The 12,451-nt window shown below is 37.7% G+C and overlaps 1 protein-coding gene across 3 annotated transcripts in view; it reads left to right on the forward strand.

Moving 5' to 3' along the window:
- Positions 1–12,451, forward strand: part of CENPJ (centromere protein J) — an 87,079-nt gene that overhangs the window by 66,679 nt on the left and 7,949 nt on the right. For all 3 annotated transcript variants that reach the window (XM_054701338.1, XM_054701337.1, XM_037527381.2), the window contains 5 exons: positions 3,202–3,266; positions 3,509–3,631; positions 7,182–7,322; positions 7,402–7,486; positions 7,565–7,685. In XM_054701338.1, the coding sequence (XP_054557313.1) occupies positions 3,202–3,266; positions 3,509–3,631; positions 7,182–7,322; positions 7,402–7,486; positions 7,565–7,685 (535 nt within the window). The remainder of the gene's footprint in view (positions 1–3,201; positions 3,267–3,508; positions 3,632–7,181; positions 7,323–7,401; positions 7,487–7,564; positions 7,686–12,451) is intronic.

Genomic DNA, 12,451 nt, shown 5'->3' on the forward strand with positions numbered 1-12,451 from the left:
AGTGGGGAACAGAACAGGCAGACTGACTGAAATATACTGCCGAGGGGAGCAGTGGGCGAGACAGGAGAGGTCTGCTGTTCCACGTGGGATTCTTGCCAGCCAGCCGGGATCGAACCGCGCCACAGAGGGTGCAGACAGCTTCACAGTGCTGCGTTCAACCGCCTGTGCTACCAGGGGAGGCCCTAAATCCTTTATTTTCTTTTCAGCAATGTTCACAGTATTTTCACAAAGATTCCATCCTAAGAGTCCATTTTCTTTTCTCATACATCAAAGCACCTCCTCATCCATTCAAGTTTTATGATGAGATTGTAGTGATTCAGGCTCCACTTCGATTCTTGTTCTTCTGGTATTTCCACCACATCACTTCACTGAAGTCTTGACTCCAAAAGTTGGAATCAGTTCCTTCCAGTTCCTGTTGATGTTGATATTTTGATCTCCTGTGAATCATGAATGTACTTAAAGGCATCTAGAATGATGAATCTTTTCCAGTTGGTTTTAAATTGACCTTGCCCAGATTCATGAGATGAATTACTATCTATGGTAGCTATACTCTTACAAAATAGGTTTCTTTAATAGTAATACTTGAAAGTCAAAATTACTCCTTGATTTATGAGCTGCAGGAGTGTTGTGGTAGAATAACATTCATCTCCTTGTACATCTCCATTAGAGCTTTTGGGTGACCAGGCACATTGTCAGCAAGTTTTAATATTTTGGAAGGAATCTTTTTTTCTCAGCAGTGGCATGTGTTCAACAGTGGGCTTTAAGCTTTCAGTAAACTGTGTTGTGAACAGATGTTCAGTCATCCAGGCTTTATTGTTCCATTTATGAAGTACAGGCAGAGTAGACTTATCATTCTTAAGGGCCCTAGATTGTCAGAATAATAAATGATTATTGGATTTAATTCAGAGTCACCAGCCACATCAGCTCCTAATCAGCTTGTTTGAAACTTTGAAGTTAGGTATTGACTTCTCTATGTAAGTTCTAGGTGGCATTTCCAATATAAGGCTGATTTTAAAATGTGTTGTTGTTTAATGTAGCCCCTTTAATAATTGTTTTGGCTAGATCTTCTGGATAACTTGCCACAGCTTCTACATCAGTACTTACTGCTTCACCTTGCACTTTCATGTTATGGAGATGACTTTTCTTAAACCTTGTGAAGCAACCTCTCTTTCTTCAGACTTTTCTCCTGCAACTTCCTTACTCTCTGCATCTTAGTGGAATTAAAGAGTTGGGCCCTTGCTCTGGACTAGGCTTTGACTTAAGGGAATGCTAGTTTGACTTGTCCAGACTACCAAAACTTTGTACATATCAGCAGTAGACTGTTTTACTTATCATTTGTGTGTTCACTGGGTTAGCACTTTAATTTCCTGCAAAAACTTTTCCTTTGCATTGACAGCTTGCTAAGCTGTTTTGCACAAGAGACCTGCCTTTTAGTCTACCTTGACTTTCAACATGCCTCCCTTACTAAGCTTAGTCATTTCTAGCATTCCTTTCAAAATTTGATTTAAACTGAGAGATGTGCAATTTTTCTTTTTATTTGACTACTTAGAGTCCACTGTCATGTTATTTATTGGCCTGATTTCACTATTGTATATATCAGAGTAGAGAGTCCAGAGGAGAGGGGGAGAAGGTAGTACTGTAGCTCAGGTTTGTGGTTTCTGGCTGTCTGGACTGCTCGGAGACATGCACAAGCAGCTGGCAGCAGATCGGGGGGACATGTGGTCTTTGAATATCGGGTTTTCTGGGGGCATCCTAGGGACTTATAGGAGACCCTTTGGTGCACTCCACAGGCCAGATGTGCAGGAGGGTGAGAGGATTCACCAGAGACAGGGTGGGGAACAGAACAGGCAGACTGACCAAAATACACTGCTGAGGGGAGCAGTGGGTGAGACGGGAGAGGTCTGCCGCGCCATGTGGGATCCTCGCCGGCCGGCTGGGATGGAACCAGTGTTACAGAGGCTGTGGACAGCTTCTCAGCATGGTGCTCAACTGCCTGCGCCACCATGGGAGGCCCTATGCTTTTTCATTAAATGACAACTGTGGCAAGTTATATAACCCATCAGCCTTGGTTTCCTCACCTCTAAAATGGGGGATATCAATCTTTTCTATGGAAGATAGTTATAAGGTTTAAAAGTGTTATAAGGTTTAGAAATGATGTGATGCAGAGCTCAACATGTAGTGTATTCTTTGCACCTATGAGGTGAAGGAGAATGTTCTTCATGTAACATATCCAAAACAGAGCTACACTTTTTATTCCCAGAATCTTGACTATCATCCACATGTTTGCTGAAGGCAAAACCCATATGTACTCCTTGATTCCTTTTTTTCTTTTATCCTTATTACCCTCACTCCCATAGTCCCTAAACTAATCTTTCTGAAGTTGGTATTTTTATAATCAGTTAAGTGGATTGAACTGCAAACACTTGGTAATTTGGGGCAAATGATTCTACACAGTGCAACTGAAACATTTCTGTCTCCAGATGCCACATAAGACTTCTCAGGTAACACCAGCTTTCTGACTAGACTGCCTCTGTTCTTCTGTAGTCTATTTCCCCTGTACCATATGGTATCTATTGTAGTTTTTAATGTTTGTCAGATCTTGGCATTTGCTTGAAACCTTTAAAAGTTGGGAATGTTATGACCCATTATTTTATAGAAAGAAAATATTAGAACTTTGATGTATTTTTACAAATTCACCTAAATTTATTGTTTGGTGTTGGTGACGATTGTGTGTATACTATTTTTAAATATATTTCTAAAAAGCATATGATTGTTGTGCTGATCTAAATTTTAATTAAATACCGAGTTATATTTTCAAGAAAAATTCTGTATATATTCTTGTCATCTGTTATCTCTACCCCTCCTCTACAGTTTCACTAAAGTCCTTGTAATTAGCTCCAAAATATCTTTGGGTCTGTCTGTTGGAGGACCTGTGTCGTCCTCCAGATGATATAATCTGATGACAGATATTATTTTGGTCTTTCTTGGTTTCCCAGGAATTAAGAACCTGAATAAATATTTGAGTTTACACAATGAGTGACTCCTCTGAATTAGTAAGGAAAAATATTGACTTCCTTAATTAATGGATAAAAGACAGCAGTTCACAAAAGGATATGAACTATGAAAATGGCCATGATATTAAATAAATTTAAGATTTTTGTTTAAATGTTAAAACTAACTTTGACAATTCTATTTTAACAGGCAATCCATCTCGAAGATCCAAGTCTGTGCCTTGTCGTGATTTAGGCAATTCTGATAAGGGACAAGTAAATATCTTTATTTTTTTATACATTCAAACATAGATTATCTCAGGCTTAAAATTGATTAATGAACTTGTGTTTCTAGCCCATTTATTTAACATTGTTAACAGTTTGTATGTAACATGAAACATTAGTTTTAGAATCCTAAAACAGTATAATCTGGCTTTTGGAAATAAGCTTAAATTTCAGTAGCTAGAAGTGTTGTATTACACGTCCTTTAGGACTTATGAGAGCTTTTGTCCTTACAGACTGCTTTACCCAGGGAACCCCCTGAACCGGTAGACTTCCCAAACCATGAATATAAAGAGGAGGATGAAAAAGAGGAAAATGAAGAAGAAATTCAAGGAGAAATCAGCCATCCTGATGGAAAGGTTAAAAAATTATTTTTTAAAATAAAATATAGTAAAATGAACATTTGCTAAAACAGAGTTGAAATAGCCGTTAGAACTTAAGAACTTCAGTGCTTTGGAGTACAGTCTCAGCCTGATGCTCAATATATAAACATGCAGTTAGTCTAGAGAGAGCAAAAGAAGGACTACAGTTCCTTTGTTTAAACTATTTGTTGTTCTTCCAAATGTAGCTAAAAAACTTTTGTAATCTTGGTACTTTTATTTTATTTATTTTTTTAAAATAAATGTTATTTTTATAGTCCCCATACAACCATACAATTGCAATCCCCTTATTTTGACCCCAATCCCTCCCCTCCCTGCCCCACCCCCCACTCCCCATAGAGTGTCTCTGGTTCATAGTTTTTTGTTGATTTTGATTTTTACTTTCTTACAGTTATTCATTTTCCTGGTCCCTTATTTAAGTTCTCTAGATTCCTGCTATGAGTGAGACCATCCGGTATTTTTCTTTTTCTTTCTGGCTTATTTCGCTGAGCATGATCCCTTCCAGCGCCATCCATGTTGCAGCAAATTGCATGTGTTTATCTTTTTTGAATGCTGAGTAATATTCCCTGGTGTATATGTACCACATCTTCTTGATCCAGTCATCTGTTTTTGGGCATTTGGGTTGTTTCCAAAGCTTAGCTATTGTAAATAGAGCTGCTATAAACATACGGGTGCAGGTGCTCTTTGGAATTGATGTTTCTGTGTCCTTTGGGTAAATACCTAGGAGTGGAATTGCTGGATCATATGGGAGCTCTATGTATAGTAGGTCCAGAAATCTCCACACAGCTCTCCATAGTGGTTGGACCAGTTTGCACTCCCACCAGCAGTGCAGGAGAGTTCCTTTTTCTCCACACCCTCGCCAGCATTTGTTGTTGCTAGTTTTTTTAATATGTGCCATTCTCACTGGTGTAAGATGGTATCTCATGGTAGTTTTGATTTGCATTTCCCTGATTACAAGTGATGTTGAACATTTTTTCATATGCCTGTTGGCCATTTGCATTTCCTCTTCAGAGAAGTTTCTTTTTAGCTCTTCTACCCATTTTTTGACTGGATTATTTTCTTTGTTGTTGTTGAGTCTCATCAGCTCTTTGCAGATTTTTGTGATCAGTCCTTTATCATTAGTGTTGTGTGCAAAAATGTTCTCCCAGTTGGTGGGGTTTCTCTTTGTTTTTGTTATTGTCTCTTTTGCTGTGCAGAAGCTCTTTAATTTGATGTAGTCCCAGCTGTTTATCTTTGCCTTCACTATCACTGCTTTGGGTGATGTGTCTGTAAAGATGTCTTTGATGTGCATATCACGTAGTGTTTCGCCTATATTTCCTTCTATGTATTTTATGGTTTCAGGTCTTATGTCTAGTTCTTTAATCCATTTTGAGTTGATTTTTGTGTATGGTGTGAGGTAGTGGTCAAGCTTCATTCTTTTGCATGTAGCGACCCAATCTTGGTACTTTTAAAAAGTCAGCTCTAGGCCTTACCCTTTCAGCAGCTGTTCTTATACATACCTGGTCTGGTGCCTTTCTCTCTGTCTCTCCAACCTATATAATTTTATCCTGGTGCTTGGAAAGGTTATGAACAGAAAAATTGCCTGGCTGGGTGTTCTAGCTGGAAGAGATGCAGAGGGAAGGGACATAATTAAAGTTTGTTAGCCAGGGAGGTGAGGAGGAAATCTGTCTTCAGGTTATAGAAAACTTACTTTTGCATTTAAGGCTCAAAGTTCTCTGTTAGTTTCCAGGAAGGAGGGAAGGAAAAGAACAACAGTCAAAAGTAGTTAGACTTTTCCTCTACAAATTCTACTGTAGGTTAACAAAGTGTTGATGAGAAAATATTTTATTTTTTTCTTTTTTTTAAAGATTTATTTATTTATATAAGAACTGGGATACAGTTAGAAGCATGGGAGGGTGAGAGAATTCACCAGAGACAGAGCGGGGAGCAGAACAGGCACACACACCAAAGACACTGCTGAAGGGAGCAGCAGGCGAGACAGGAGAGGTCTGCCATGCCATGTGGGACTCTCCCTGGCCGGCTGGGAATAGAACCCATGCTGCAGAGGCTGCGGACAGCTTCACAGTGCGGTGCTCAACCCACTGTGCCACCGGGGAGGCCCAATATTTTCTTTTCTTTTTTTAAATTTATTTTCTTTTTTAAAAAGAATTCCAGCTATTTAATGGAAAAGAAATGAGAAAATGACCACTTTGTAGCCTGTGATGAAAGAAAGGATCTGGTTAACAATTTAGTGCCTCCCAAACCATATAGGAAAGGTTGATGGGATTTCGTGATGAATCTGATATGTCAGGCAGTCCTGAAATCACAAGGACAAGTGCATATAGTACTTCAGAATGTGTTTCCTGAAAAGGCTCATAGCAGCACCTAGAAAGTATTCTTAGAATAATCCAACCCAAATTTAATCAAGCCTCTAAATCTAAATATTATATGTAATACTATGATGGTAATGGGAAAACAACCAAATCCAGAATGTGGGAAATTTAACATGACCACCGACCGACCCACTGATGGGGCTTGGGGATGCTGAGGGACCCTGGAGGTTCTTGACTGCTGCACAGAAATTAATCTTGTGGGAGTCAGAATGGGTGAGTTAGAAATGAAGCTTTATTTGTAGATGATAGTACACCCTCAAGAAAGGGGGTGCAGGCAATTCAAGGAAGAATGTACCTTTGATCTTAAGGTTGCTGAAATACTTAGCTTGAGCGGGTAGGGGCTCACAGGTGGAATTCTGAACGGGTTCTGTCCAGTTTTGTTTGACTGGGCCTTAACATCCTATTGGTGAAGTAAGATAGGAGATTTAAGTGTGAGATAAGGGTCTAAACTGATAAGAGTTTGGTTTGCTTTGCTTAGGGATGTGCAGAGCTGTTTTTTCAGTTACTGGGTGGGGGAAGCGAGGGTCTGCAGCCTTTGAGCACAAAGGCTGCTCTATCCTGTGAGTTCCTTCAACAAGTAATTGGCATTAAAAGGGGTTCCATGTGGGTCAGCTGAGCTGGTGAGTCCTCTCACCTCTTGCACCTCTGGACTACATCCCAGTTCTTATATGCAAATATAAATAAATCTTTAAAAATAAAAAAGAGGGGGGTTCCAGACATGTCAACCAAGTGTTATATGTGGACCTTGTTTTGATTCTGATTCAAATCAACTGTAAAAAGCCTTTCTGTGTGAATTTAGGAAAACTGGCATGGATTGTTATGATATAAAAGGGGTTACTATTTGCTAGGGGTGATTAAAAATCCTTCCATTAGAGTTATCTATTGACATGTTTACAGGTGAAGTGACATCTGTAGTTTACTTTTAAAAAGTTCGACTAAAATAAGTGTTTGGAGGCATAGGTAACATGAGAATGGTGATGTGTTAATTTGAAGTTGATTGTTACAAGTTTAACTTTTCTCTAAGAGACTGTTTATTACGAAAAATTTCAAAGTAAACAATTAGCAAGAGAATTAGGGATATTCTTGTCATGTGGTCTCAGAAGGAAACCTTACATATTGATAATCTTGTGGTTTTTTTTTTTTTTTTTTTTTTGCAGATAGAAAAGGTCTATAAGAATGGGTGTCATGTTATATTGTTCCCAAATGGAACTCGGAAAGAAGTGAGTGCAGATGGGAGGACCATCACTGTCACTTTCTTTAATGGTGATATGAAGCAGGTCATGCCAGATGAACGAGTGGTAGGTTTCCATGGTGCTGTTTTTCTGGTAGTATAAACATCTCTGGAGAAAGGCACACTCATTATCGTTGTCTCTGTAGATTTACTACTATGCGGCTGCGCAGACCACTCATACGACCTACCCAGAAGGGCTCGAAGTCCTACATTTCTCAAGTGGACAAATAGGTAAGAACTTGCTCTGTCCTCTCCTATTAAATCCTTCTTTCCTTTAAGAATAAAATATTTATAACCTCTTTTAAACAGAAAAACATTTCCCAGATGGAAGGAAAGAAATCACATTTCCTGACCAGACTATCAAAAACTTATTTGCTGATGGACAAGAAGAAAGCATTTTCCCAGATGGTACAGTTGTCAGAGTACAAAGGTATAAATCCTGTTGAATTTGTTTCTAGATTTTCCAGTTTTCATGGTTCAATATATGTAAGTCATTTTAAATTTTAGTTCAGGTGAGAAGAGTTCAGAATTACAGAATTTAGAAATAGTTTGAGATATACATACTCTAATATATTGTCAGACTTAAAGAAGGGAGTCTATGCAGCACTTCGGGGAAGGGCAATGACAGTACTTGTTAGAAAGAAAATAAGTTTGGTGAAATTTCAAAGTGAGTGAAACTTAAACAAGGAAAGTTGCCGGTCAGAGTTTAAAAATAGCCAAATAGTTCCAGCATGTGTTTCGGGTAGCTTCTCTTCTCTAAGTTTTTGGATCTCACTGTTCCAGCCTTCAAAGTACTTTATGCCTTTAAGTTACCTGGACCAAATTCTTTAAAATTAGCAATCTCTTTATTTTGAGTGTCACATTTCTTGAAGTTAGAAACTAATTTTTTTAAATTTTATATATATTTTACATCATTCTTCTTTTTTGTACAATGCATGCTTCCTCCTCTCAGGTATAGTCCCCATAGAATTCCCACCACCAATTCACCTGTGCACCATCACCATAGTCCCTTGTGCTCTTCCCACCCTGTTTTGATCCCTCTCCTTCCCACTCCCCTGCAGAATGTCTCTGATTTATAATTGCCTGTTAATTTTGTTTATTATTTTAATTATTTTCTTTTCCTGATCACTTGTTTCTTTCCCCTACATTCCTTCTATAAGTGAAACCATCCAATTATTTTTTTTTTCATTCTGGCTTATTTCTCTTCCAGCTCCACCCATGTTGCTGTGAATAGCATGAGTTTATCATTTTTGATTGCCAAATAGTATATTCCATTGTGTAGATGTATCACATCTTCTTGATCCAGTCACCTCTTTTTGGGCATTTGGGTTGTTTCCATCTCTTACCTATTGTAAATAGTGCTCAGTAAACAGGGGTAGATAGTGCTCAGTAAACAGGGTAGATAACCTTTTGAATTAATGTTTTTGTGTCCTTTGAGTAGATTCCTGGTGGAATTGCTGGGTTATATGGAAGCTCATTTTTAGTAGTTTGAGGAACCTCCACACAGCCTTCCATAGCAGTTGCACAAGTTGGCATTTGAGCAGCAGTATAGGAGGGTTCCTTTTTCTCCACATCCTTGCCAACACTTGTTGTTTCCTGTTTTTTTAATATGTGCTATTCTCACTGGTATCTCATTGTGGTTTTGATTTGCATTTCCCTGATTACAAGTGATGCTGAACATCTTTCCATATAACTGTTGGCCATTTGCATTTCCTTTTTTTAGCTCTTATCCCCATTTTTTGACTGGATTGTTTACTTTGTTTTTGTTGAGTTGCATTAGCTTTTTGTAGATCTTTGTGATGAGTCCCTTTCAGTTGTATGGAGTGCAAAAATTTTCTCCCAATCAATAGGGTATCACTTAATTTTGGTTAATGTCTCTTTTGCTGTACAGAAGCATTTTAGTTTGATGTAGTCCCAGCTATACATCTTTTCTTTCACTTTCTTTGCTTTGGGGGATATGTTGTGTAGTGTTTTACCTTTATTTTCTTCTATATATTTTATGGTTTCAGGACTTACATTCAGGTCTTTTATCCATTTTGGGTTGGTTTTTTTTTTTTTTTTATTTCTTCTGAAACTTTTCTTTTTTTTTTTTTTTTATTAGATAATAAATTTTATTGTTATATTCCCCATACAATTGCAGCGCCCCCATTCTGACCCCAATCCCTCCCCTCCCACCCCTGCCCACTAAAAGTGTCTCTGGTTTCATAGTTTTTTTGTGTTTGATTTTGATTTTCACTTTCTTATAGTTTATTTTTCATTTTCCTGGTCCCTTATTTAAGTTTTCTATTCCTGCTATGAGTGAGACCATCCGGTATTTTTCTTTTTCTTTTTGGCTTATTTCGCTGAGCATGATCCCTTCCAGCGCATCCATGTTGCTGCAAATTGCATGTGTTTATCTTTTTTGAATGCTGAGTAATATTCCATGGTGTATATGTACCACATCTTCTTGATCCAGTCATCTATTTGGGCATTGGGTTGTTTCCAAAGCTTAGCTATTGTGTAACAGTGCTGCTATAAACATAGGAGTGCAGGTGCTCTTTGGAATTGATGTTTCTGTGTCCTTTGGGTAAATACCTAGGAGTGGAATTGCTGATCATATGAAGCTCTATGTTTAGTAGGTCCAGAAATCTCCTACAGCTTCCACAGTGGTTGGACCAGTTTGCACTCCCACAACAGTGCAGAAGAGTTCCTTTTTCTCCACACCTCTTGCCAACATTTGTTGTTGCTAGTTTTTTTAATATGTGCCATTCTCACTGGTGTAAGATGGTATCTCATGGTAGTTTTGATTTGCATTTCCCTGATTACAAGTGATGTTGAACATTTTTTCATATGCCTGTTGGCCATTTTGCATTTCCTCTTCAGAGAAGTTTCTTTTAGCTCTTCTGCCCATTTTTTGACTGGATTATTTTCTTTGTTGTTGTTGAGTCTCATCAGCTCTTGCAGATTTTTGTGATCAGTCCTTTATCATTAGTGTTGGGTGCAAAAATGTTTCTCCAGTTGGTGGGGTTTCTCTTTGTTTTTGTTATTGTCTCTTTTGCTGTGCAGAAGCTCTTTTAATTTGATGTAGTCCCAGCTGTTTATCTTTGCCTTCACTATCACTGCTTTGGGTGATGTGTCTGTAAAGATGTCTTTGATGTGCAAATCACGTAGTGTTTCGCCTATATTTCCTTCTATATATTTTATGGTTTCAGGTCTTATGTCTAGTTCTTTAATCCATTTTGAGTTGATTTTTGTGTATGGTGTGAGGTAGTGGTCAAGCTTCATTCTTTTGCATGTAGCGACCCAGTTTTCCCAGCACCATTTATTGAACAAACTTTCTTTGCTCCAATGCATAGTCTTTGCTCCTTTGTCAAAGATTAGTTGACAATAAATCTCTGGGTTTATTTCTGGATTTTCTATTCGATTCCATTGGTCTGTATGTGTTCTTGTTCCAATACCATGCAGTTTTGATGATTATGGCTTTGTAGTATAGTTTGAAGTCTGGGAGTCTGATGCCTCCATTCCTTCTTTTTTTTCAGGAGAGCTTTGCTATTCGGGGTTTTTTGTGATTCCATATGAATTTCATCAATAATTGTTCTATTTCTTTGAAGAATGACATTGAAATTTTGATTGGAATAGCATTGAATCTGTATATTGCTTTTGGAAGGATGGCCATTTTAATAATGTTTATTCTTCCAATCCATGAGCAGGGGATATCTCTCCATTTCTTTGTGTCTTCTTCTATTTCTTTTAACAGTGTTTTATAGTTTTCTTTGTATAGGTCCTTTACCTCTTTTGTTAGATTTATTCCAAATATTTGATTTTTTTGTTTCAATAACGAAAGGGATGGTTTTTTTGATTTCTTCTTCTTCAGATTTATTGTTTGTGTATAGGAAGGCTACTGACTTTTGCGTGTTGATTTTGTATCCTGCCACTTTACTGAACTGATTGATGAGTTGAATTAGCTTTTCTGTGGAGTTTTTGGGGTTCTCTATGTATAATATCATATCGTCTGCAAATAGTGATAGTTTGACTTCTTCTTTTCCTATTTGGATTCCTTGGATGTCTTTCTTTTGTCTTACTGCCCTGGCTAGGACTTACAGTATTATATTGAAAAGCAGTGTGAGAGTGGACATCCTTGTCTTGTTCCAGATCTTAATGGAATTGCTTTCAGCTTTTCACCATTGAGAATGATACTGGCTGTTGGCTTGTCATAGATGGCCTTTATGGTGTTAAGGTATGTTCCTTGTATCCAAGAATTTCAAGGGCTTTTATCATGAATGGGTGTTGCACTTTGTCGAAAGCTTTCTCAGCATCTATTGATATTATCATATGGTTTTTATATTTCTTTTTGTTGATGTGTTGGATAACGTTGATTGATTTTCGATGTTAAACCATCCTTGTGTCCCCTGGAATGAATCCTACTTGGTCGTGGTGAATTATCTTATGGATACATTGTTGATTCTGATAGCTAAAATTTTATTGAGGATTTTGCATCAGTGTTCATTAGGGAGATTGGCCTGTAGTTTTCCTTTTTGTGTTGTCCTTGTTCGGTTTGGTATTAGTGTATGTTGGCTTCATAGAACGTGTTTGGTATTGGTCCCTTCTCATTTTTTGGAAGAGTTTGTGAAGGATAGGCACTAATTCGTCTCTGAATGTTTGGTAGAATTCATTTGTAAATCCATCAGTCCTGGGCTTTGTTTTTGGGGAGGTTTTTGATTACCATTTCAATTTCGCTAATTGTAATTGGTCTGTTTAGGTGTTCTATTTCTTCTTTATCTAGCTTTGGGTGATTGTAGAGTTGTAGGAATTTGTCCATCTCCTCTAGATTGTTAAACTTGTTTCCATATAACTGTTCATAGTAGTTACTGATTATTCTTTTGATTTCTGCTGTGTCCGTTGTGATTTCTCCTCTTTCATTGATGATCCTGTGTATTTGTGCTTTCTCCCTTTTTTCCTTGTGAGCCTGGCTAGGTGTTGTCTATTTATTGATTTTTTTCAAAGAACAGCTCTTGGTTTCATTGATCTTTTGTTGTTTTTTTAGTTTCAATTTCATTTATTTCTGCTTTGGTTTTTATTTCTTTTTTCTTCTACTGGTTTTGGGGTTTTTTTGTTGTTCTTTTCTAGATCTTTGAGCTCGAGATGAGGTTGTTTCTTTGCGTTCTTTCTTGTTTCTTGATGTGAGCTTCTATTGCTATATATTTTCCTCTTATTAAT

This window comes from Talpa occidentalis, unplaced genomic scaffold, assembly GCF_014898055.3.
Source record: "Talpa occidentalis isolate TD23 unplaced genomic scaffold, MPIMG_talOcc4v2.1 talOcc4.5, whole genome shotgun sequence".
NCBI lineage: Eukaryota > Metazoa > Chordata > Mammalia > Eulipotyphla > Talpidae > Talpa > Talpa occidentalis.